This window comes from Myotis daubentonii, chromosome 3, assembly GCF_963259705.1.
Source record: "Myotis daubentonii chromosome 3, mMyoDau2.1, whole genome shotgun sequence".
NCBI lineage: Eukaryota > Metazoa > Chordata > Mammalia > Chiroptera > Vespertilionidae > Myotis > Myotis daubentonii.
Genome location: NC_081842.1, coordinates 169,346,697 through 169,372,298, shown reverse-complemented (window position 1 = coordinate 169,372,298; position 25,602 = coordinate 169,346,697). Strand labels below are relative to the sequence as shown.

At 36.9% G+C, this 25,602-nt stretch overlaps 1 protein-coding gene across 1 annotated transcript in view; it reads left to right on the top strand.

The window, feature by feature from the left end:
- LRRC7 (leucine rich repeat containing 7) overlaps positions 1-25,602 on the top strand; it is a 495,371-nt gene that overhangs the window by 386,826 nt on the left and 82,943 nt on the right. Inside the window, exons 16-21 of the mRNA XM_059689215.1 lie at positions 2,855-2,979; positions 4,899-5,147; positions 10,017-10,217; positions 17,013-17,124; positions 17,339-17,519; positions 20,531-22,208. Coding sequence (XP_059545198.1) covers positions 2,855-2,979; positions 4,899-5,147; positions 10,017-10,217; positions 17,013-17,124; positions 17,339-17,519; positions 20,531-22,208 — 2,546 coding nt within the window. The remainder of the gene's footprint in view (positions 1-2,854; positions 2,980-4,898; positions 5,148-10,016; positions 10,218-17,012; positions 17,125-17,338; positions 17,520-20,530; positions 22,209-25,602) is intronic.

Genomic DNA, 25,602 nt, shown 5'->3' with positions numbered 1-25,602 from the left:
AGAATCATTTTCTTCTGATCTTTGGCCAGGAATACTAACATGTGGGCAAGGGTATAAAGATCATTACATGAATTACATCAATCATTTAGAGGTTAGCTATTAAGTATGAATCTTATCTTCACACTATAATATTTTAAGTAAGATTCCAAAAACATAACTCTCTCTCTTTGTCATAAGAAAATTGACTTTTAGGATTGACTTCTTCTCTTGATGGATTACAAGGCCCAGGATTAGTTGACCAAATGTGGTACCCAGCTCATTGAAATGAGCGAAGAAGAGTCAGATCTTAAGGAAGATTTTCAAAGCTGGTTTAATTCCTGTGTTCACTAATTTCATGAACGAAATGTAAACATTTAATCCAATGATCCCAGGCCCCAAATTATTTCATGTTAAGAGTCAACCACAAAAAGATGACCTGCAAATGATGACTGTTCTTTCTTTTTCAAGTTGAGTTTCCCCTAAACAACATCAGCAATTATGATAGGAGTACTTTTTGAAAAACCTAAACCTTTTCCAATAATTAAATCTTCTATCCTATGGCCACATTATTCATACAGTGCTTACTAGTAAAACAGTATTGCCCTTTACAATTTGGAACTCAGCATAGGCCACTTAGCCCACGACAGCACAGGCTCTCCTGAACATTTTCTAGTCTTAGGTCACTGTCATTCTTAAAAGAGTAAATCCACTTTAATCCACCAGTCAGTTAAATTCACTCAATCCACTTTAATGAGACTAACTTTTAAAATAAATTATTGGTATATGTATTTCTCATTATCAGGGATAATTATAAGAAATATCTTTAGTCTTTGATATATGAACATAAATGAATCATTTTGGAATATTTTAGGATATTTTTATTCATATTTGACTTACAGAAGTAGGATAAGGAAAGAGTCACTTTAATATTCATTTTTCAGACTTTAATAAAATTGATCTTTTGAATTTATGAAAGAAAAGCCACCGTGTTTATAGATGATATAGGAAAAGACTTTTATAAGAATTATGTTTTATTCATCTACCTTTACTTATATTTACATTTTAATATCCCTACGTTATCAAAATATTTCTCTTAAAAAGATGTAAAGAAAAATGAAACTGCCTTATGTTCACTGGTTATTTCTGAGATCCAGTCTCACAGATTAAATTTCTAATTTGTTACAGGGAGTGAGGAGGACCTACTTAGGTAAGGTGATGTTAAGGAATTAGCCTTGTTTTGCTTTAGTTTCCTTTGGAAAGAAGAGTTAGTGTTAGAACAATTTTCTTGAACTTTAAGCAACTCACCCTCTGGTTTTTCAGGCAGATGTGTATTAAGTGAAGTTTCAGAACCTTGCAACAAAAAACAAGATATTATCATTAGCCAACAATTTGGCGTGAAGATTTATAAGCCATTTATTTTCCCTTAAGTTGAGACACATTTAGACCTTGATGTTAAAGACTAAATTTTTCACGTTTGTTACCCTAAAAATAAACTCCCTTCCATTACCCCGACTCCACCTTACCCCCAACACACACAATGGTGCAATCTTAGACACTTTATAAAACCATTGTTATATAGTTAATACCTTATATAAAATCCAGACACAGTTTAGTGGTTAAAAATATGGGCTTTGTAATTACACAGACATGGAACAGGATCCTGTATACACCACAGGGAAACTGCATGACTTTGAGCAAGTCTTAAAACTCAGATATAGTTTTCTCATTAGTAAATTGAGGGTGATGTTAGTATTACCATTGTGCTGTTGTGAAGATTAAAAAGATAAGCCTGGCCCAAGTGGTTCAGTTGTTTTAGCCTCTCCTGTACACTGAAAGGTTGTTGGTTCGATTCCAGGTCTGGGCACATACCTGGGATACTGAAGGCAACCAATTAATGCCTTTCTTTCTTTCTTTCTTTCTTTCTTTCTTTCTTTCTTTCTTTCTTTCTTTCTTTCTTTCTTTCTTTCTCTCTCTCTCTCTCTCTCTCTCTCTCTCTCTCTCTCTCTCTCTCTTCCTCTCTCTAAGCCAGCGATGGCGAACCTATAACATGCGTGTCAGAGGTAACACGCGAACTCATTTTTTTGGTTGATTTTTCTTTGTTAAATGGCATTTAAATATATAAAATAAATATCAAAAATATAAATCTTTGTTTTACTATGGTTGCAAAGATAAAAATATTTCTATATGTGACACGGCACCAGAGTTAAGTTAGGGTTTTTCAAAATGCTGACATGCCGAGCTCAAAAGGTTCTCCATCACTGCTCAAAGCAGTCCTCAGGTGAGGATTAAAGATTAAAACAGATAATATTTAAAAATGTTTAGTCCAACTATTATTTTTGTCCTATGAAGAGCTCATTCTCTACACTGGAAACTTCCGAACCTCAATATATAATTAAAGTATACTTAGGAAACCTGAATTGTGTTAAGATATTAAAAGACCATCCTGGCTGGTTTGGTTCAGTGGATAGAGCATAAGCCTGTGGACTGAAGGGTCCCAGGTTCGATTCTGGTCAAGAGCACATGCCCAGGTTACGAACTTGATCCCCAGCAGGCGGTGTGCAGGAGGCAGCTGATCAATGGTTCTCTCTCATCACTGATGATTCTATCTCTCTCTCTCTCCCTCTCCCTTCCTCTCTGAAATCAATAATATATTTTAAAGACCATGTAACAAATATCAAGGGAATTTTATTCCCACTTTCTTCCTCCTTTCCTTTTTTTTCCTTTCTTTATGTCCCTTTTTTCTTTGTTTTATCCCTTTTAAAAAATTTTTGTATTTGTTTGTAGTAGCTATCACCATGGTTTGCATAGTGTACTAAACTCTATTAAAAACACTTTATGTAAAAGTAAGCAACAATCTTTTGGAATCTAACTGTAGATTTCCAGTCAGACAGTGACAGCTTTAACCCGACATTGTGGGAAGAGCAGAGACAGCAACGCATGACTGTTGCCTTTGAATTTGAAGACAAAAAGGAAGATGACGATAATGCTGGGAAAGTTAAGGTGAACCTTTTAATTGTTGTTTCTTACTTTTGCTTGTTCAATGTTCTTATTCAAATAGATTTTGAAACAAATGGAGTGACCCCTGCTAGATGGTCAGATACATCTTTAAATCTCAGGGTGGTACCTTCCGTTATAGCAGAATGTTAATTCTGAAAGCATTGTTTTGCTTGAGAATGAGAAGAATGTCCCAATTCATCTTACAGAATAGCATGAAAGAGATTCAAGGTGAGAAAAAGCCAGGAAAAATATCTGGGTGATGGGCTTTTCCTGAGCATCTTATATATCCTTTGATACACTGAAATGTGTGTTTTTTCATCACTGAACAAAACATCATGCAGACTGTTGAAACCAAATTACACATTTATTGAAGAGCCGATGGATGAATATAGTACATTGGTATTAAAATCTCTGAAAGATTCTATGTTACTGGGATATTTTGAGAAGAATTGATGAGTTTTCTTAAGTATGAGGACAAATTTTAAAGGAGGTGAGGGCTAATAACAGGTGATGTTCCTTAGAGAAAATAACTTCATTTTTTTTAACTCTAAAGCATACTTTTTAAAATCTTTTATTGGAACCAATCTAAGTCAAGTAACGAGGTTGAATTTTAAAATCTGTATTTTTCATTAACTTTAAAAAGATCAGAATTGATATAGATTTTATCAATATCAGATCTTTATATTATCGTTGTAACAACATCTTGAATCTCTCATTATTTTTATGGCATTCTTTGTACACTTTTTTTATCATGCGTACTAATTTCCTAGGTAATTGTATAGTTATTCTATTAGTAGATCTAGATTGTATAATGTGTTTTTTTGGTCCTCTCCACATTTTATAAACTTTTTTTTATACCAACACACTTTGGAACCTTATTAGAATTAGACTGTAAGGTAATTGACAGAGCATATCTATATGGATTTCCAAATCAAAATGATAATTCTGTTAAAAATCTGAGTTAAAAAATGTTTCTGGGTTGTTAATTAGTGCTATCTCAGAACCAGAGACATTTTTTATTGTGAATTCCTAGAAAAAATAATACCAAACTAAAAACAAACAAAAACCTTTAGGATCTTATACATTAGATCCAGAACCAGTGGGTGATGCATTCTATACTGGACCTTTGATTCATTGTTTTACTCCACCGACGTAAAAAACTATGCACTTCTTCCTAAAAATCTATATTCAAAGGATCCAAGTGGAAAAGAGTATATTTAATATACTCTGGCATATGTGACAATGAAAACATAAAATATAGTCAATGTAAACAATTATTTAGAAGTCCTGTTTGTGTGTTATGTGCTCAGGTCTGTTTATAATCAGAGTACCTTCATTATATTTTAGAGTGCATTTTTCTCTGTGTTCATTTATATTTGCTTTATTTATATTTTGGTAAAACCATATGTGTTTCCTAAATCTCATTCTACTTTACTTTGACTAGTTTGAATATTTCCAATGCCATTGGCTATTAGACAAATTAGAACACAAACAAACTTCTAAATAAATCATCATAGAAAATATGATGCATGGAAGATGCTGAAATCTTAAACTAAATCACACTTTTCTGGTTCATTACATGTACATTCAACTTAACACAATTTTACCTTTAATTTACATACAATTTAAAAAGGAACCAGTGACCTATGCCACCAACTTCCAAATGGACTAGAATATAATGCCTTACTGATAGTGTGTACAGTGCAATATGAATGCTGCATTGTGTGAAGAAATTGCAACACTTTAGCTTCATATGATATTGGTACCATTTTATTACAGGAATTAAAACTAATTTTTCTGATGGTTATTTTAAATGCATTACCCAGAATGAAAAAAAAATCAAGAGTAGAAAAATGATAAAGTGAAAGTATTGCTACAGTGCTCCTCTTTCTCCCAGAAAATGGAGATTCCTTCTCCCACAGGATCACTCCTGCCAAGCCCCCTGGGAAAGGGGCCAGCGTGGGATTACTCTCCAACCTGCCAGACTGTCTGGCGATTGCTGCACACCATGGGCCAGGTGTGATCAGCAGATCCAAGATATGCCCGTCCCCCAGAATGACCCACAGCTGGCATGGGGTTGTATAAGTGGCCTCCAGCAGGAAAGGAGCATGTGCACTCCATTGCCAGTTGCAGCACAATCCACCACTCTTCCCTCTCTAAGTGGCAGACAGGTAGGCCTAGGTGTTTGGGGTAGGAGAATCCCCCATGTAGAGGCAACCTTGGAACAGTGGTTTAAGGGGTATGTTCTGCATGATTTGGGGTAAGAAATGTTGATCATAGAAACTTACCAACTGCCAATGTTTGATCCCCATTTAATTTTTGTTCATTGACATTGGCAATCGGGCGGGGAGACCTGAGTCAGAGGGGAGGGAACATAATATGAAGTGGCTAATGGGGGGGTAACTGGCATGGTTTTTGAGGTGGGTGCTTCATTTTTTATGTTTTTATTTTTAAAGATTTCTTTTTATTTAAAGTGTGGGAATACCAATAGTCAAGCAGAATGTTGATGACGCTATTGAGAAAAATCTAAATTGTCCTCACACATGCATACATTTTTTAAAAATATTAATTCTGGGGGAGATTAAATAACTAAACTTGATTCTTAAAATAGATTGAGATGTAAATTGAGATTTGCTGAGAGTGAACTTTAAGCACAAAGATGGTGTCTGTTGAAAAGCATCAATTTACCTTTAATTTGAAGGCACAGATGATGAGAATTCCTGTAAGAGAAGATTGGTTTGGGAGTTGTGGCAAATAGGGTTTCTTTGTCTCTGTGGGTTGGGTTCAAGAGTTTAATGGGGGGAGAAAGTCTTGATGGGATGTGAAAGAACACTGCATTTTTTGTAAACTTTACCATCCACATGTAATGGACTAGATTCTTATTGTCTTATATTTTTTCTGCAATATAAGGCAAGCTGAGAACGCATTTTCCTGACTAAAACTACTATATGTTTTCTTTGTGTGTAAAATGTTCTAATTAATTCCTAGAATAAGATATTTAACAATTAATAATCATAGCATTAACTATTATTTCTCTTACTGGAATTTACAGCCAAATCAAAATAGAATTTAATCATTATATAAGAAAAGCACAGTTCTGTGTGAATTCAAGTATCACTTCTAAATGCCCTAGCTATTAACACTAATTCTTTCTTCATTGCTACATTTTGGGGGAGTCTCCAACATCTTGCAGCTGCTATTTGCATTTACTGCACTTTATTTAGATCTAAGATATATAGAATTTTATGAAAAGCTTCTATTTTCCAAAATTTAAGTAAAATAGCATTTCAGTAAATATTTTGCATTTTAGTAAAATGTATATGTGAAATGAGCAAATACTTTATGGTGAGTGATATACACAACATTTTGGTAAGAGCATAATTGACAGGTTTTTCCCACCTATGTGTATAATAAGTGAATGAACATATATATTTATCCCATATTAGAATAAAGGAATATTCCTAGCCTACATATTTAGAAATATAAAGAAACTACTTTTGTATTTGGGCATTGCTGACCTATTAATATAATTGTGTTTATGATCATGTTTGTTCATTTCTGAAGTACAGCACACATGAGTTGAAGAGTAGAAAGGAAAAACAATCTGGGAAATGGTATACAATATGCTTTTACAGAGCTTACAAATATAACAAAATTATAAAATTATAGTTTAATTTAAAAATAAATTATAAACTATCATGTTAGCTTCATGTTGTAAAAAATTGAAATTATGTTATTTAATCAATAAAATTAACATTTTAGACTTACAGTATTTCTTCCACAAGAGAGTACAAATATGCGCCACACCTGTACCAGAGAATAGCTCTGAGTCAAGTAATATTTGTGTAGCATAATTTTGACTGAAAGACCTGAGTTTGGGCTTTGATACCTACCAGCAGTGTGATCTTGGGCAAGAAACTTACACTGTCTGAGCCCTGGGTTGTTGTTTTTTTTCCATTAAATAGGAACAGGTGCTATAATGACTTGTGAAAATTAAATGATATGTAATTATAATTTATCATAATTATTAATTAATAATTTATTATTTATATTTAAAATTGTGGTAAATAATGAGATGTGTATTATATAAATAGCTAATAATAAGTTAAATATCCTTATAAAACATTTTGCCTGGTGCCTGACACATGGCAAATACTAAATAAATGATAGTGTTGCTGCATGCAATCTGAAAAAAAATCACTCAGTATGGTATTGCAGTTAGACATATATAGTAGAATCTATATTACCGAAGGAATCCAGATTTTAAAAATACATAAATAGAATATATTAGAAACAGTATCTAACCTCTGCATAGAATCTGTAAATTTTCAAAGGACTATCACATTTATTATCTCATGTTAGCTCCAGATTAGCATAAGCGTGTGGGAGAGACATTATCACTCCCATCTATATATATAAAAGCCTAATATGCAAAATGTCCCCTCTGGAGTTTAACCTACTGGGAGTTTGATTGCTTGCTATGACATGTGCTGACCACCAGGGGGCAGGGCGGAACAAAAGAAGGCCCCAGCCAGCAGCCAAAGGGACCCTACCTGTGCATGAATTTCATGCACTGGGCCTCTAATATTATATAAGTAGAAATCTGGCTTAAATTTAGGTTCTGCTGGTAGACTAATAAATGGAAAGCAAGAAGCTTATTGTATAGATAGAACAAATCTAAGTTTTATGAGACCTGAAGTTTCCACAGTTTTAAGAGGGGCCTCTTTAAGGAAAAGAATATAAAATAACTGTGTAATACATAAGCAGGGCCTCTCACAAGGCTTTGGAAGCAACCCATGCAAGTGACAGGCCCTAAAGCACAAGCTTCATTAACTTCATGGTAAATCCACTTCTGTTTCTAGATTTAAAAATACTTATAGAGATGAAATACTCAAACATATTCTGGTGATGTGAACAAAATATTGCATTAATTTGCTTATAAAATAAACAGAAAATATTCGTACTGTAGCCATTAGTAAATAGCCATATAATTGTGTCAGATGGGACATAGCATCTACAAAAATATATTACATTATTCAGTGAAGTATTTAATTCAATTAAAGAAGAATGCTTCACATTTTTGCCTTTGATTCAATTAGAAGCAATTTCAGCATTGAAGATATTTTAAGGAACATAGAATTTTAACTTAGTGCCCTACTTGAGAATTATTTCTCAGTCATATGTTGCTAATTATTAAAAATTAAAAGATGTTTTAATTGGCATTATAGTTGTACCATTCTATAGTTTACAGTTTTAAATGTAGTATTTGCTTTTTAGTCCTTTGATATCAAATGCTTTTAAACAAGTTCAACAATAAAATTTTAAACTAAGATTTAATTAGTGATTAACATTTCTACTACAATTTAAACAGCAGATCCAAGATGCATGCATCCCAATAGACTTTGTCTAGCATTGGTATCATTCTTTTTATGTTTATTTAAGAATGCATTATAAATTAAGTGCCCTGAAATATATTTATATTACACTCTAACAACTTACACTTTTTCTGTAAAGTCGAACTTTTTCTTGAGTTATATTTTTATAACTTAATTTCTATATATTATTAATGTCATCCTTATTAATTTGGGAGTACAAGAGATTAAATTACATTTAAACAATACATACACTAGCAAAATTAATTATCTGGTTTTTCATCAGCTTTCCAAAGTAATTGGGAAAATAATTTTGAATTTTTCCTGAAAGGAATGTTAGAAATCATCCAATGCCAATATTTGAGAAGGAAAATGAGCCACAAGAAAGACAAAACACTAGAATAACAAAGTTGGTGGATTTGCTAAAACTGCAGATGAGCAAAAGTGTTTGATTTCATATTCATAATCCTCAGATCTATACCACTGTCATGGTTTCTTACATCCCATGAATTACATGGGTGTGTGGGGGTGTATATACCTGTGCCCTTCCCGCTTTCTTTTTCTCTCTCTCATTCCCACTCTTCCTCCTTCAGCTTCTCTTCCACTTGCTCCTCCTCAACCCCCACACACTTTCACAGACACATACTCGCCACAATCACATAAACCATTCCATTTTGTAAAGTTGGTTCTACTCAGATACAAAAAGGCATAATTTTTGGAACAAGCCTGGCCAAGTAAATCTGCCCCTTATTTTTCCTCCTGCTCCCTTTTAATCAGCATGAACAGTTTATATCTATTCCATGTAAGTACTCTATTGTTTCAATATTCTATATGGAATATCTTACATTTTCTCTAAGTTAAATGGGAAAAATAATCATTAACATATGTTTCTAAAGTCAGATTGATACACCAAAAAGGAGTTCAAGTATAGAAATAATATCTGAATAAACATAAGCCAAATTTTACATTTGCCTAGAATGTCTTAGAAAATGTTCACAATTTATTTCTCTTTAGTGTAAGACATTATCTACAAAGCATGTTACTTTATTAGGGTAAAAATTAAATTTAAACCCACCCTGAAATATGTTTTCTTAAATGTTAACAAGAATTAGCTACCCTACCTTTTGATGTAACATACCAATTAACAGAAAGCTGAAGCATATTTGAGTAGCAGATATTGTCCCCTCCTGAGTTTTTAAATAAGTGATAACTCATCCTACTTATAAATCTTTTGGGGTCTCCTTCATCACCTGCATTGATATTTTTAATATCAAAATAATTACTTATAGATAATTTATGTAGGGAAAAGGACAGCCTCTCAAGAAAATATAAAAGCAAATGAGAGTCACAAATTACATTTTTCAGAGATAAACTGTCACTTAAGTGTTGGATGTACTGCTATTTCAACCATTATAGGGTAGGTCTAAAGATAGGATATAATCCAAAAATTGTATTTTAACCTAGAAGGGTGGGCAGGGGTGAGAAAAAAATCCCACATGCAGAATAAGAGAAGAACTCTAAATGTTCTACTCTACAGAACAGTTTCTCAGCCAGCTCAGCACTCACTATACTGCATTTGGTTCTACTACTACACATAAAGTGGAGTAGTTTTGTGAACATGCTTGCTGAAGGTATTTTGATATTAAATTTCTTTTTATAAACTTCTAGGTTGAAATAAACCTAAAACGATATCCAACTCCTTACCCAGAGGATTTAAAGAATATGGTAAAATCTGTTCAAAATCTGGTGGGTAAGCCAAGCCATGGAGTGCGTATTGAGAATTCAAATCCAACTGCTAACACGGAGCAAACTGTGAAAGAAAAATATGAACACAAGTGGCCTGTAGCCCCAAAGGAGATTACAATGGAGGTATTTCAAGGTTATTGGTAATTGCCAGTGTGGTTTGGATTTTTCGGAAATACTAAGTCATACGTGTGGTTTTTTTTTTAACTGAATAGATCTTCCTTTAAAAGTACATTTTGTTTCCCAAAATATAAATGGAGTCTCTCTACTCTTTCAAACTATGAGAGTTGCATTTAATAAATCACAGATAAGTGATACCCTCATGGCCTAAAAGCATTAATACAGCTCCAAAAGTTCCAATATACACAGAAAAAATAATTTGCTCACCCAGCCAGTACATGCATTATGTCATTTTCATGATAGTCTTTTGGCAACTTCAAACTTTTATTGTATGAGTCATTAGAAGAGATTAACTGAAGATTTTTTTATTCTACAAATCTCAGTAAAATTCCTGATCAGATTTTGAGCCAAAAATTTTTTCAAATATTTTTGTGTTTAGGTTACAATCTTCTAGGAAACACTACTATAAACAACACAAAAAAGGGGAGATAACTGAAATTTAGCTTTGCTCAATCTAGTAATGGGAGTTTAAGTCCCATATTTTGTATTAGATATTCATCCTTATCAATTTGTTTGGTCTGAAAAGAATTCAACTACATGTATGCCACCTCTCTGCACTATCTCATCAACACTTCAGATAATTTGCTTATCACATTTTTATCTTTATTAGATACTTAATTTTTATGAAAACATCTAGAAGTTACTATACCTCTTTCTCTAAAATCTAGATTGGTGAAACTCTTTTACAAATCTGCATTTTAGAGCATCAATTTATTACATTGATTAAACACCAACTGTATATTTAGCACTGTGCAAAACACTGTGAGAGAGAAAGAAGAAATATAAAAATGCGTGCATAATCCCCAACTAACTTAGGGCCTTGCCAGGTACACTTAACAAAGATGAAGTAAGTAGAGAATATATAATATGAAATATGATCATATGGTTACTTGTGTGATGGAGAATGTAATACTCTAAGAAATTAGAGAGATAAGCAATCATTGCCAATCAGTTAAAAAGTTACTTGAAGCAGTTGCTGTGATCAAACATCAAGTGTCCCCAGAACATCAACGTGAAACAGAAATTAGAGTGGTAGTATCTAATATGATTCCAAGGTTTGAGAAGGTAGACGTGGTGTCCAATAGGTGCACACATTCCATTAATAAGTAGTTTTGGTTATTTAAACATAAAGTAAATATCACAAAGTAGGTCATAAACATATATACAAGTTTGGACCTAATTACTTAATAAATGGGACTGTTATGTATTTCTTTAGTCTAGGGTCCATGTATCAAAATTATTAAGACACCAAAGGCATTTGTATACCAGGAATTCAGGAACTTCTGGCCTTTAATTGTTTTATGTCAGAGCTTTATTCACTGTACCCATCTCCCTTCTTCCTTCTCTCCTCTCTCCCTGCTTTCCTCACTCCACAATATCCTCCATCACTATATTTTAACTTTATTCATAATATTGTATTAATGTATTCATATCCATAATATATTGTATTAGACCATCAGAGTTAAGAAGGATTCTATTTTATTGGCTATATGGTAGATTGATGTTGTGAAAATACATTTGATTCAAACAGGTGATAAAATGTGTATAGGTATGGCATCCAACACTTATTTCAAGAAAAATTCAGAGAAATTGTTTTGGCCTTCAATAAACTTCTGATTGGATGAAAACATGTTACCAGGGTTACAACATTAGACCATATCAGTCATTCACTTATTCAACGCGTATTTATTGTGCCCCTACTCTATAGTAGCCACTGTGCTGGACACTGAGAGGACAATAGCGGACAAAACAGACGTGGGCCCTGCCCTCACGAAACTCAGTCTGCAGTTAATAAATTAAATAATAATAAATGTTTTTATTATATTTAATGCAAATAAGCAGGGTGATCAGAGGGTCCTATTGATCAGGGTGACCAAGGAAGGCCTTTCTGTTGAGGTAATAATCTTTATCCTGAAAATTAAAAAATGAGGAATTTCTAGCTATTTTAAAGAGCTGGTGCTACAGACTGAATTTTTGTATCTCCGCAAAAATTAATATGTTAAAACCTATGTGATGGTATTTGGAGGTGGGCTCTTTGGTAGGTGATTAGCAAGGGTAGAGCCCTCATTAATGAGATTATAAAAGAGACCCAGATTGCTCCCTAGCCCCTTCTATCCATCATGTGAGGTCACAGAGAGAAGATGGCCATCTATGAACCAGTTGGGGTATAAGTGTGAAAGTTTGATCTAAACATATAAGATAATTATTGAATGTCTAAGGCATAATGGGGAAAAAAAGTAAAACCCTTTATTATATTTACATTTCTGCATTGTACAACTATTTGGTTTGTTATTTTGACTAAAACAAAAAGCCTATACTTCAATATTAATTGTCATAAGAGTATTTTAATATTATTTCAAAAATAAGCTATACTTGTACTTATAGAATATTAGTACTAGACAGAAATTTGCACAGTTTCTTATTTTCAATTACCTTCATTTTATTAATGAATTGAATAAAATGTAGAGAGTTACACTTACTTTCCCAAGGTAACCTGGTCCATAAATGGTAAAGTAGGAATAAAATGGAAATAGGCCACCTTGTCACTGACACTTTTTTGAAAGTCTATATATTTTATGCCTTTCATGATCCCACTTATCAAACTTGCATCTGTTTCTACTTATACATTTCTCCAAAGATGTGTAAACTTTTATTCTCTGATCTTCCAACTTAAAATTTTGTCATAAGTTTCTTTGAAACAACTTTCAAAATCTACAAAAACACCTATTTTCCTCTTCATCTCCAGTATGTCCATCAATCCCACTCTTTCCTATCCCTCTTCAAATCTGACACTGCATTTTAAGTGTCTGCTGTTCTCCCAGCTGAGCTCACCAGGAAGCAGCACTATATTCATGGAGATCACTGGACCAGAGCCCGGTGGAATTATGCCTCCATGCTGGGCTTTTGTCTGTCTGTGTCAACCTTGCTGAGTCTCAGAATCCACCCCTAGGAAATGAAATGAAAAGATCAACTAGATTATCTTTAGTCTTCTTCCCGTAAAATATTCTTTAAACACAAAAACAAAAGTATCAAGTCTACCCAGGTTTTTCACAGGCAAATATTCCCATGTCAACCTAACCAAAAACAACCCAAAAGATAGAACTTAAGCCAAGATTTAAAGAAATGGATGTTTCTCTGCAATACCCGAAGCCCTAAGCCTGTCACTAGGGAGACCTTAACATCCTATCTAATAATAGACAAACATGGTAATTGACCGTACCTTCGCTATGCCTCCCATTGGCTAATCAGCACAATATGCAAATTAACCACCAACAAAGATAGTGGCTAATTTGCATACTGCAGGCAGGGTGGGTAGCGCCAACTGCCAGCACGCCACCATCCAGGGCAGGCTGGCCTCCCAGGAAGGCACGCCTGCCCCAGAAGCCCCAGCAGCCGGCCGTGCCTTGCCACCCAGGACCCAAGATCGGTGGGTCCCAGGGCGGCAAGGCATGCCCGCCCCAGAAGCCCCAGCAGCCACCTGATATGGTAGTAACTCTATCAGTAAGCACTCTGAAAGTCAGTGGCATAAATGCACCAATTAAAAGACAGATTATGAGGGTGAATCAAAAACAAAACCCACTTTAAATATAAAGACACATATAGATTAAAAGTAAATGAATTAAGCTGCAGCCTGTTTTGCTCAGTGGATAGAGCATTAGTCCGTGGACTGAAGGGTCCCAGGCATGTACCTCGGTTGCTGGCTTGATCCCCAGTCCCTATCAAAGCATGTGCAGGAGGCAACCAATCAATGTGTCTCTCCCTTTCCCTTCACTCTCTCTAAAATTCAATGGAAAAATATCCTTAGGTGAAGATTAACAAAAACAAAGTAAGTGGATTAAGTAACATTAAAGAGATTATAAGAAAAATATATTCCAAATTTTGTTAGTTGTATAATGGTTATGTTTAAATTATTAACACCTAAGAAATTGGATGAAGGGTACATATAATATGCTGTAGTATTTTATAGTGTTTTTTTACATGTATGAGATTATTTCAAATTAAAATATTAAAAATTAATAAAAAAAAATTTTTCTTTTTTTTTTTTTTTAACAAGATAGACTTTGAGCTCCAGTAGCATGGGAAGGGTAGGAGCTCAAGATGCAGGAGGCCTGGACTCCAGGCCTAAGAGCCACAACTCGGTGGCCACAGAGCCTGCCATGTGTCCACTCTTGAGTTTTGTTTGTTCTCCTCTAGGATGGAGACAAATTGCCTGCCCTCCCAACCTCACCAGGTCATTGTAAGGCTCACATTTGGTAAAATGTGATAGAAGTTCTTTGAAAATGTAAAATACAGCCGGAACCGGTTTGGCTCAGTGGATAGTGCGTCAGCCTGCGGACTGAAAGGTCCCAGGTTCGATTCCGGTCAAGGGCATGTACCTGGGTTGCGGGCACATCCCCAGTAGGAGATGTGCAGGAGGCAGCTGATCGATGTTTCTCTCTCATCAATGTTTCTAACTCTCTATCTCTCTCCCTTCCTCTCTGTAAAAAATCAATAAAATATATTTTTAAAAAAGAAGGGAAAAAAATTTTTTTAAAAAAGAAAGAAAATGTAAAATACAAATAGTAGGGAAATAAGGGATCATCCAAATTAAAAAACAAACAAACAAGCAAAAAACACACACACTGGCCTTCCAGTTCACTTCGATTGAGTCCCTTTATTTCTGCCAGTTTTACCTTGAAATCTTGCCGGTGGCAGGTGTCGCTCTTCCTCCCACTTGTCAAGGTGTTACATGAACATCTGTGAGATCAGGGAGAACCCCACAGAAATAAGGCCACAGTGGTGCTAGCATGTCCCTGTCCACTTACATTGGACAACCGAGAGAGCATCTAATAAAATTTAATTGAAATGTATCTGCATTACATGATAAATCTCCTAATTGCTTCTAGCATAATTTATTAAATTGTGCTAAAATTTACAAGGGTTCAATTAAAAGATATCTTAATTCTAAATGATATAATAGAAAATATATAATAGTGCAGTTATAAGCACTTATCTGAAAATAAAAATTTAAAGAAGTGAATTTAAAGAAGGGATTAGCCAAAGAAAATATATGCACAACCCATGGACACAGACACCAGTATGGTGATGGCCAGAGAGAAGTGGGGGGCAAGAGCTGGGTAGAGGGGACAAAAGGGGGGAAATAGGAACATCCTACAAAATAATAATAAAAGGCTAATATGCACACTGACAGAACAGCAGAGTGGCCGGTTGCTATGATGTGCACTGGCCACCAGGGGGCAGACGCTCAATGCAGGAGCTGCCCCCTGGTGGTCAGTGCACTTCCATATGGGGAGTGCCACTCAGCCAGAAGCTGGCTCATGGCTGGCCAGCACAGAGGTGGTGGCAGGAGCCTCTCCCACCTCCGTGGCAGCACTAAGAATGTCCAACTAACGGTTTGGACCCGATCCCTTGGGGGCCTAAGCCTTTAGTTGGACATCCCTGATGGCTCCCTGGCTGCCAGAAAGATGTCTGGCTGCAAGCTTAGGCCTGATCCCCCGAGGAGTGGGCCTAAGTCGACAGGTGGACATCCCCCAAGGGGTCCTGGACTGTGAATGGTCACAGGCCGGGCTGAGGGACACCCCCCCCCCCCGCAAGTGCACAAATTTTTGTGCACTGGGCCTCTAGTTTATAATAAGAGCATCTATCTGATCATTACTCACAGATTAATCATCAGGCAGGACCCAGTGCATTTTTTATATTTTTGTCCTCAAGTATATTCTTTCTCTGAATTAATAAAATATTTCCAAATGTGTTATATTAATGTTCCAAACTAGCAAGTACTAATAAATGAAAATAAATCTGAAATTATTTTTTTTATTTCCAATTAACCTAAAGATTAAGGGACAATAGACATAAAGATAACTGCTGTGGATAAATTTACATCAGTAGATACATAGACAAGCCATTTTTTAAAATATCTAGAAAAAAATGAGAATTTGGTATTTTTGTCTTCCCTAATTCTCTACCACTACGTGGTTACCTGGGAATAATAATTTGAATTATAGGAGTTGTAAATTTATAGATTTTTTTACATGTTAAATTGTCATTATACAGTTCTATTCTCATGCCAATGTTGCTCATTACACTCAATGGATGGATTTAGAATGAAGATTTAGCAGGCTAGACTGATATGAGAAAGCTTAGGAACAAAGCATGATAGAATGAAAGAAATTGGGATCACTTGGGAAACAGTAGGCATTAAAAGGGAGATTGGTGGTAAAAGCAAGACTTAGAGGATCCAGTTTTGCATTAATATAGCTAAGGATTTAAAAAAAATTCCAGCTAATCAGTGATATATTTTCTTTTGAAAACTCTTAAGAAGTTTTCCCCTTAGAACTCCTACATGGCTTATATTATATGTATCATATTACTCATATAAGGCTTATCATAATTGAATCCTGTGCTATAATGAGTTATATCTCATCTCCCCAACTAGATTATAAATTCCCAGCAGTATGGGTGACATCTTGTCTTTCTTTGGAACTTGTACAGTTCTTTGCACAGTGTCAGGCATATAAACAGCATTCAACAAATGTCTGATGAATAAATGTATTCATTTAAATTATAAAAAAATTAGGGCTTACCTTACAGATACATAGGATTCACTACTCCCAGTGCTCCACAGGGATTTAAGTTTTAGAAACCCCATCTTTAAATCTGAACCAAATAAAATATTGCCATCTTGGTTAACCATTGTTTTAAATGTTTACTTTCCTTGTCCTATATTATTATATCTCTCAGGATTCTTTTGTTCATCCAGCTAATGATATGAGGATTGGGGAGCTTCACCCTTCATTAGCTGAGACCCCTCTGTACCCACCCAAACTTGTTCTGCTAGGGAAGGACAAAAAAGGTAACATTGTGAACCTGATGTGTAAAATACACCACAAATGCATGTGCATGATGAATCACCAGTTGTAAATTATGATACACCATAGTCTATAGAAAAATTTTACAATTATGTACTTCTAACATTTATCGATATGCTATCTGTTTTTATCCTTACTTTTCTGTGTTTATAATTGTCAGTGTTCAGAGCATTGTAATATTTTCCCTTTACATTTCAGAATCAACTGATGAGTCTGAAGTTGACAAAACTCACTGTCTGAATAACAGTGTTTCCTCAGGCACTTACTCAGACTACTCGCCCTCCCAGGCTTCCTCAGGATCCTCTAACGCCCGGGTTAAAGTGGGGTCCTTGCAGACAACAGCTAAAGATGCAGTACATAGTTCTTTGTGGGGTAACAGGTGTGTTTTCAGAATTCCCTCTTTTCTGTTCCCAAATGTTTATTTTCAGCAACTTATGAAAATGAAATCATCTTAACTTTGGAATTGTATCAGCACATGAGTTACATAGAAAATGGAAGGGGCAGGGAGGCAAATGGAGGCCCCTGGGATTTCCAACAGTACCTTGAATCCATTTTATAAAGCAAAGCCATTGTTTAAGGGAGAGATTGTAGATTAATAACAGGTTGAGATGATAGAACAGAACAACAATTTTTAAACAAAATTTTTCCCCCAATACTTATTATATTTATGTAGTCATTTCACCACTCATAATGGTGTTATGGATAAAGCAGCGGTTCTCAAACTGTGGGTCGCAACCCCTTTGGCGGTCAAATGACCCTTTCACAGGGGTCGCCTAAGACCATCCTGCATATCGAATATTTACATTACAATTCATAACAGTAGCGACATTACAGTTATGAAGTAGCAACGAAAATAATGTTATGGTTGGGTCACAACATGAGGAACTATATTTAAAGGGCCAGAAGGTTGAGGACCACTGGATTAAAGCAAGATGTATGTAAAGCCCTTGTATGCCTAGTACAAAGTAAATGTTCAATAAATTTTTCATTGCTATCATCATTTTATCACTACCTGGAAAAGTTAGAATATAGGTGAAAGTATTTAATCTTTCCAAAATGGATCCTACTCTATATTACCTCCATTTTACACACGAAAACAACTAAAGCCACAGACCACAATAAAGTGACTCGATGAGGTAGTATTTGCCCAGTTCTGATTCCTTGTTTTGTAACTTGTTGCTGTTTTACACTACAAATAGCAAATAAAAATAATCATCTATATATATATATAAAAGGCTAAGCAACTGGCCAATGGGCCGGTAGGTATGACGTGCACTGATCACCAGGAGGCAGATGCTCAACACAGGAGCTGCCCAGTGACAACAACTCTCGCACTCCGGGACCCCTTGTGGGATGTTGGAAAGCCAGTTTCAGCCCAATCCTCGCAGGCCCTGCAGGCCCCGCAGGCCCCACAGAACAGGCCAACGGACCCAACCTGCCAGAGGGACCCCGCTCACTCCACAGATGCCCTTTGAGCCACAGCTCTGCCCCAGGTGCAGCTGGCCAAGGAGGGACTGAGGAAGGTTGGCTCCAGGCTGTGTCCAGCCCATCTCACCCAGTCCCATCCCGCCAGTCACCTTCTAATTAATTTCCTTTCAATGTGCACGCATCCATGCACTGGGCTACTAGCATGATATAACTAAACAATGACTTTCATTTATATTTTACTGATAATATCACTACTGTTGGCCATAAATTGTTTGGTAATTAATAAATAACTTTCTATTCACTGATGCCCATGATAATATTAACTCTTAACTCCTTATAAATTCATTATTTTTTTTCTATAAGCTGAGATTAATTTAGGTACTTTCTTCATTAGCAAAAACACTTAAAAGTCTTTTGCTCACTGATAAAAGATATATAATTCAATATTATTATTGTACAAATGGTTTTAAAAAATTGACATCTTCTAGACATACTGTGGTCACTGGTATGAACATGCCAATGACCAAAAGTCATCCTATATAATAAATGCTTAATATGCTAAGTGTCCGGTCTACCAGTCAGCTGTTCAACCAATCAAAGTATAATATGTTAATGATATGCTAAGGCCACTTAACCACTCGCTATGACATGCACTGACCACCAGGGGGCAAACAGTCAACTGGTCAACCAAGCGCTATGACATGCATTGACCATCAAGGGGCAGATGCTCTGATGGGTAGGTTAGCTTGCTGATGGTGTCCGGCTGATTGGGACTGAGCAAGATGGGCCGGACATGCCCTGGAGCCCTCCCACGGTCCCTCCCTGGCTGGCCAACCTCCCCCATCCCTCCCTCCCTAGCCCCAAAGGTGCACCGGTGTAGTTCCTTAACCTGGCTTGTGCCCTCTTGCAATCCTGGACCCCTTGGGGGATGTCAGAGAGCCAGCTTCAGCCCAATCCCAACTCCAGGCCAAGGGACCCCACTGGTGCATGAATTAGTGCACTGGGCCTCTAATATAATATAATAGAGTCAAATAGAACATAATACAATATGCATTCTAGATAAAGATACAGTGGGGCCTTGACTTACGAGTTTAATTCATTCCGTGACGGAGCTCTTAACTCAAATTACTCGTATGTTAAATCAAGAAGTGAACGAGTGAGACACATGATGCTGGGCTGATGTTGTGGCGTTCACTGTGACATTCACTGCGCCAGCTAGCAGTGGGGTATCTGAAGCTGGCTCGTAACCCGAATTTTAGCTCGCAACTCAAAGCAAAAAATCGGCTGAGAGACGGCTCAGATCTCAAAAAACTCGTTAGTTGGGACACTCATAAGTCAAGGCCCCACTGTACATGAGTATGTTCCCTATGCAATGGGTTTAATATTTTCAATACCTCGTCTTCAAATAAATTTTATTTGAAGACAGTTGGGGTTTATTAGGTACACCAAGCATTTACAGAACAGGTACTCTCGACCAATAGTTTGTAAATGTCATGAATCAGAAATTCCAGGAACTGGGACCAGGAGTCAGGTGATTCTAATTATCAGACAGGCTACAAGACCAATACCAAAGAACTGTATAGTTCATTCATTCATTCATTCATTCAACAAATATATTTTTAATACCTACTCTGTGCCAGCCACAATGGTGGGCCTGAAGAAAAAAAAATCTCTGCCCTCATACTAGTAAGTTTACATTCTAGCAGAGGACACAAGATAATACACAATATAATAGATAACTAAAATATATATAGTATGTTAGAAGTTGTTGATTACTAGGAAGAAATTAAAGTCAGAGCAGGGTAAAGGGTGGATTTTTTGGACATGAAATGGTAGTGAGGTCTTAATCATAAGAGAGGTAGGGGTGAATGAGCAGTTCAACAAAGGACGGTGACATTCTTGACTGCTGGTTCCCTTTCTGGCAATGACCCATTTTCATACTTCTTCCCATTGTCTTTACAGGATTACCCAATCTTTCCCACAGCCTCTTGATTCAAAGCCATTACTCAGCCAGCGGGAGGCTGTTCCCCCAGGGAATCTACCACAGCGCCCTGACCGGCTGCCAATGAGTGACACCTTCACTGACAACTGGACTGATGGCTCACATTACGATAACACAGGGTTTGTTGGCGAGGAAACCACAGGCGAGAATGCCAACAGCAATCCTCTCTTAGGTTCCAAATCTAGAAACCCACCTGCTCATGGACGCAGGCCTTTGATCAGGCAGGACAGGATTGTCGGAGTTCCCCTGGAGCTTGAGCAGTCTGCAAACAGACACACGCCGGAAACAGAAGTGCCTCCTTCCAATCCTTGGCAGAATTGGACCAGGACCCCTAGCCCTTTTGAAGACAGGACCGCTTTCCCTTCCAAGTTAGAGACCACCCCCACCACCAGCCCATTGCCTGAAAGGAAAGAACATATGAAAGACTCCATTGACATACCTAGTCCTTTTTCTCCGGGACTACCATGGGAGTATCACGATTCCAATCCCAACAGGAGTCTTGGCAACGTCTTTTCGCAAATCCACTGCCGTCCGGAATCTTCTAAAGGCATTCCCATCAGCAAAAGCACAGAGAGGCTGTCCCCACTCATGAAAGACATCAAGTCCAACAAATTCAAAAAGTCACAGAGTATCGATGAAATTGACATTGGCACCTACAAGGTTTATAACATCCCGCTGGAAAACTATGCTTCTGGAAGTGATCACTTAGGGAGCCACGAGCGACCGGATAAGCTGTTGGGGCCGGAGCATGGCATGTCCAGCATGTCTCGCAGCCAGTCGGTCCCGATGCTGGACGACGAGATGCTCACGTATGGAGGCAGTAAAGGGCCCCAACCACAGAAAGCGTCCATGACCAAGAAAGTCTACCAGTTCGACCAAAGCTTCAATCCCCAAGGAGCGGTGGAAGTGAAAGCCGACAAGAGGATGCCGCCCCCTTTTCAACACAACTCCGAATACATGCAGCCGCCCGGCAAGAGCCTCGCCAAGGATCTCATCAGTCCGAGAGCTTACAGAGGGTACCCGCCCATGGAGCAGATGTTCTCCTTCTCCCAGCCATCTGTCAATGAGGATGCGATGGTGAATGCCCAGTTGGCAAGCCAAGGGGCCAGGGCAGGCTTCTTGCGAAGAGCCGACTCCCTGGTGAGCGCCACAGAAATGGCCATGTTTAGAAGGGTCAGTGAACCGCACGAGCTGCCTCCGAGCGATCGGTACGGCAGACCTCCGTATAGGGGCGGTCTGGATCGCCAAAGCAGCGTTTCAGTGACTGAGCCCCAGTTCCTGAAAAGGAATGGCAGGTATGAAGACGAACACCCTTCATATCAAGAAGTGAAAGCTCAGGCGGGAAGTTTTCCGGTTAAAAACCTTACCCAGAGGAGGCCATTGTCTGCAAGAAGCTACAGTACAGAGAGTTACGGTGCCTCCCAAACCAGACCAGTTTCAGCTAGGCCTACTATGGCAGCTCTTTTGGAAAAAATACCATCTGACTATAACTTGGGTAACTATGGTGACAAGCCATCAGATAACAGTGATATAAAGACGAGGCCCACTCCTGTGAAGGGAGAGGAGAGCTGTGGTAAAATGCCTGCAGACTGGAGACAACAGCTGCTTAGACATATAGAAGCTAGAAGGTTAGACAGGGTATGTTTGGCATTTCTCTGTAAGAATATCCCTCCTGCCTTTAGTTTTATTTTATTGGCATTTCTAAGTCCATGTAGTGAAGCATGAACTACATGGGTGAATAGATAATCGGCATTTTGTTTATCTTCATATTGCGGGGAATTGGTCCTTATAGTTTTTCGTGGATGTTGTTTAATGCTCTTGTAGAGTCCATCACCTGTAGGTGAGTTGTTTATCAAATCTAGCCTAAATATTGTTAGCAAGAAAGAATTTCGCTTGATTATATGGGATGGTGCTTCAGTCACTTTCGAGCCATTAAGGCAAATTATCTCTCCGAAGGCACAAAACTGTTCTCTGGTGACCTAAAGGGTATGATTTTTATTGAATCCATAAAAAGTGAGTATTTTGCCCCTTTCTGCATGGACACACTTTTATTAAAGTCAGGTCTAATTTGTTTATAAAATTTGCATATAGTTACCGCTTTGGGACTACTAAAGTTATTACTTCAAAGGAGTAATAATCTTCCCAACAAGAAACAGGAAAATAAAACAAGCAGACACTGGATGCCCCCTACATGTTATTTTATTTAATAAAAATCCCGCCATTTAGAATGTTAGTCTTTATATAGAAAGAAATGTTTAAATTCAAATCATACTACAGACAACAGAAATAGATGATGTCTTTATAAAGACTACAAATGTACAAATTAGTGTGTATATTGCAGCAAAAAAGGAAATGAATACCATTTCAGATAAAAAATTAAGTCACAATGAAGCATGGAATGCATAATTATTGAGGAGTTAAAAAAATGTATAAAGCCTAGAATTATTTTTGTTGCCTATTATTTCTCTTTTAGAAGAATCTGGTCATTCATTTTCTAGAACTGTGACCAGTGACCATCATTATGGAGTGGCCTTTGCATGCCCTGCATTGACCGTAGAATCTTAAAACTCTTTTTTGTGAAAACAGGGCCTTTTCTCATTTTGTAGGTTTAAAAGCTTCAGTGTAAATTGGGACTCTGGGTAATAATACACCATTGGAGTCTTTCACTCAATAGTTTTATTATTTTACTTGGTGTCCTACTGAAAGCACAGGTCACTGCATTTATCATATATATTTCCTTAACCTTGAATTTTGTGTTTTCAGGTGTACTTTTTCTAAATAATTATATTGTTTGTAGGTCGTGTCTACATGACAAGAAAACAATCATTGTTAGGGAAAGCGTGAACTAATAAGTGTGGGTGTGGGTGTTAGTTTCTCACTGTGGAAATTGGTTCTGCCTTGCCAAGTAATTCATCAGAATGTCTGTTTCAAATAGGTGTGCTCAGTCCCATTGAAGGGAGCCTCATCAAAGCCTCATGACTGGCTGTCAGTGGGAGACACCTGGTCGGTTGTCACCATGCCTTACCTCAAGTTACACCCTCCATGTAGACAGATAACTTGGAGGGCGAAAATATTTGGGGCCAAATAATACAGTACAGTTTGGAAACTCTGGCCTCGTGTAGACACGACCATACGTAACAGGGTAAGATGAACTAGTCAAGAAAGGTTATAAGAAGCTTTTCAGAGCATATGTACAATGATGAGTAATTTGAGGCAGCAGAGGAGTGAGTGGAAACAAAGCATAAAAAAAGAAAAACAAATTCTGAACATTTGGTACCATCATTCTCATTTACTGGTTTCCCAGCTAAATGGTTTCTCTCCTTTGATCAGAGCTACTGACAAGTAGGTGACCCCTCTAACTGGAGTAGGAATTTGGAGGGAGGAAGATAAGACGGTGAGAGGGGGGTTTGGATTACCAGAAGTTTGGAGGCGCTGCCTGTCCCAGAGTCCAGATACATAAAAGTTAACTCACATATTTCCCATTGCTGTGACAGCACCTCCCTTTTCAATTAGCCTCCAAGTATCCCTGGTTTGATTATCATTTTATTAGTGTCTTTCATTTTTCAGAGCAACTTCAATGTATGTTAATAGCTTCTCATTTAATTCTGACATTAAATTGCCTTAGAGAATTGCTTCAAGTCATTGAATCCTAGAAGCTCTTCCTTTAATTTTTTCCAAATAAGATTTCTGCTCCCTCTCAATTGGCATACTGAGCTTTTCAGGCTGTATCGTACTTAAAATTTCTCAGCTACTCAACAAGATGAATCCAGGGTTGTAAAGCACAGATGTGTTGCCTAAAACTAGTTTTGACATAGCTGTGCTACTGAACATTTTGTCCAAAGTCAGATTGCACCAGAGACGTGCTGTGCTTCTTTCCCAGTGAAACTTAATTGATCAATTTGAACCCTGGAAATCAAATAGTTACATTGGAAACTATAGATCTTTGTCCAGTCCTCATAAAACAGAACTGCCTTTAAGCTCTGATAAGCTTAACAGACCAACATGATATTGGTTAAAGCTCTGGGTCGGTACTTGGAGAGGCAGCTCCAGATACAACGCTGGATAAAAGATGCCCGTTATTTTCCTCTAATTTAACCTCAAGGCTCAAGCTTGCACCACAGAGCCCCACTGTGACTGAGAGAAATTAAAACATGAACCCATGTGTCTGAGACTGCTACTCTTCTAGAGGAGCTGATAGAGCACTAGATGGGGTGATTTTAATCCTTAAGAAATCAAGGGCTAGACTGAACTGTTCAGTGTCCTTTTCAATTTTGGCATAGTGATAATGAAAAAACTCTGGATAAAACAATCAAAAATCCATAACAAATCTTATTGGTCAGTGAAACTCTGATGCTAAAAATCATTGCTTTGCAAATAATGTCCTAGAGTCGAGTAGCTGTCTACTGTTAGTGTTCAGTTTTTTAGAAGGATATTAAGTTAACTTCTATAGATTTTTTTTTTCAAAATAAGAGAATTACCTAAAGGATCAAATACTGATTTATTATATTTCCGTTATAAGTGGAAAGTAGAGATTGTACCGATGAAAACTAGTTGATGACCAGTCACCCAAAATATCTTAATTTTTTAAATGAAGTTCTGTAGAAAAAATTAACTATCAGACACTTGCAATAACTTTAGAAGGGTAGCCACAATTAAAACAGTACTAGTTTTCTATAGTTATTTAGGTGTAGAATATAAGTAGCACTAATAGTTCAAATCATAATTCCTTTAGTTTCATTATGAAATTTCTCCAATTTAAATGTAATTTTTAAGAAATAAAAAAGTTAGAATATTTGGATCTTCATGCAACTTATTTGACTGGTTTGACTACATTAATCTTTAAATTCAGTCAGCCAGTGCTCAAATTGAACGAACTTTTGACCAGCTCTTTTTCTGAGTTGCTGTAAGTAAGTCTATAAACTGAGAAATAAAATAAACTGATTTTGGCTGCAACATTGAGTGCATCAGTTTTAAGGCAGGATCAGAAGCTAGTATTTGTCTTCGGTATGTGATGAGCTCATAATGTGAAAGA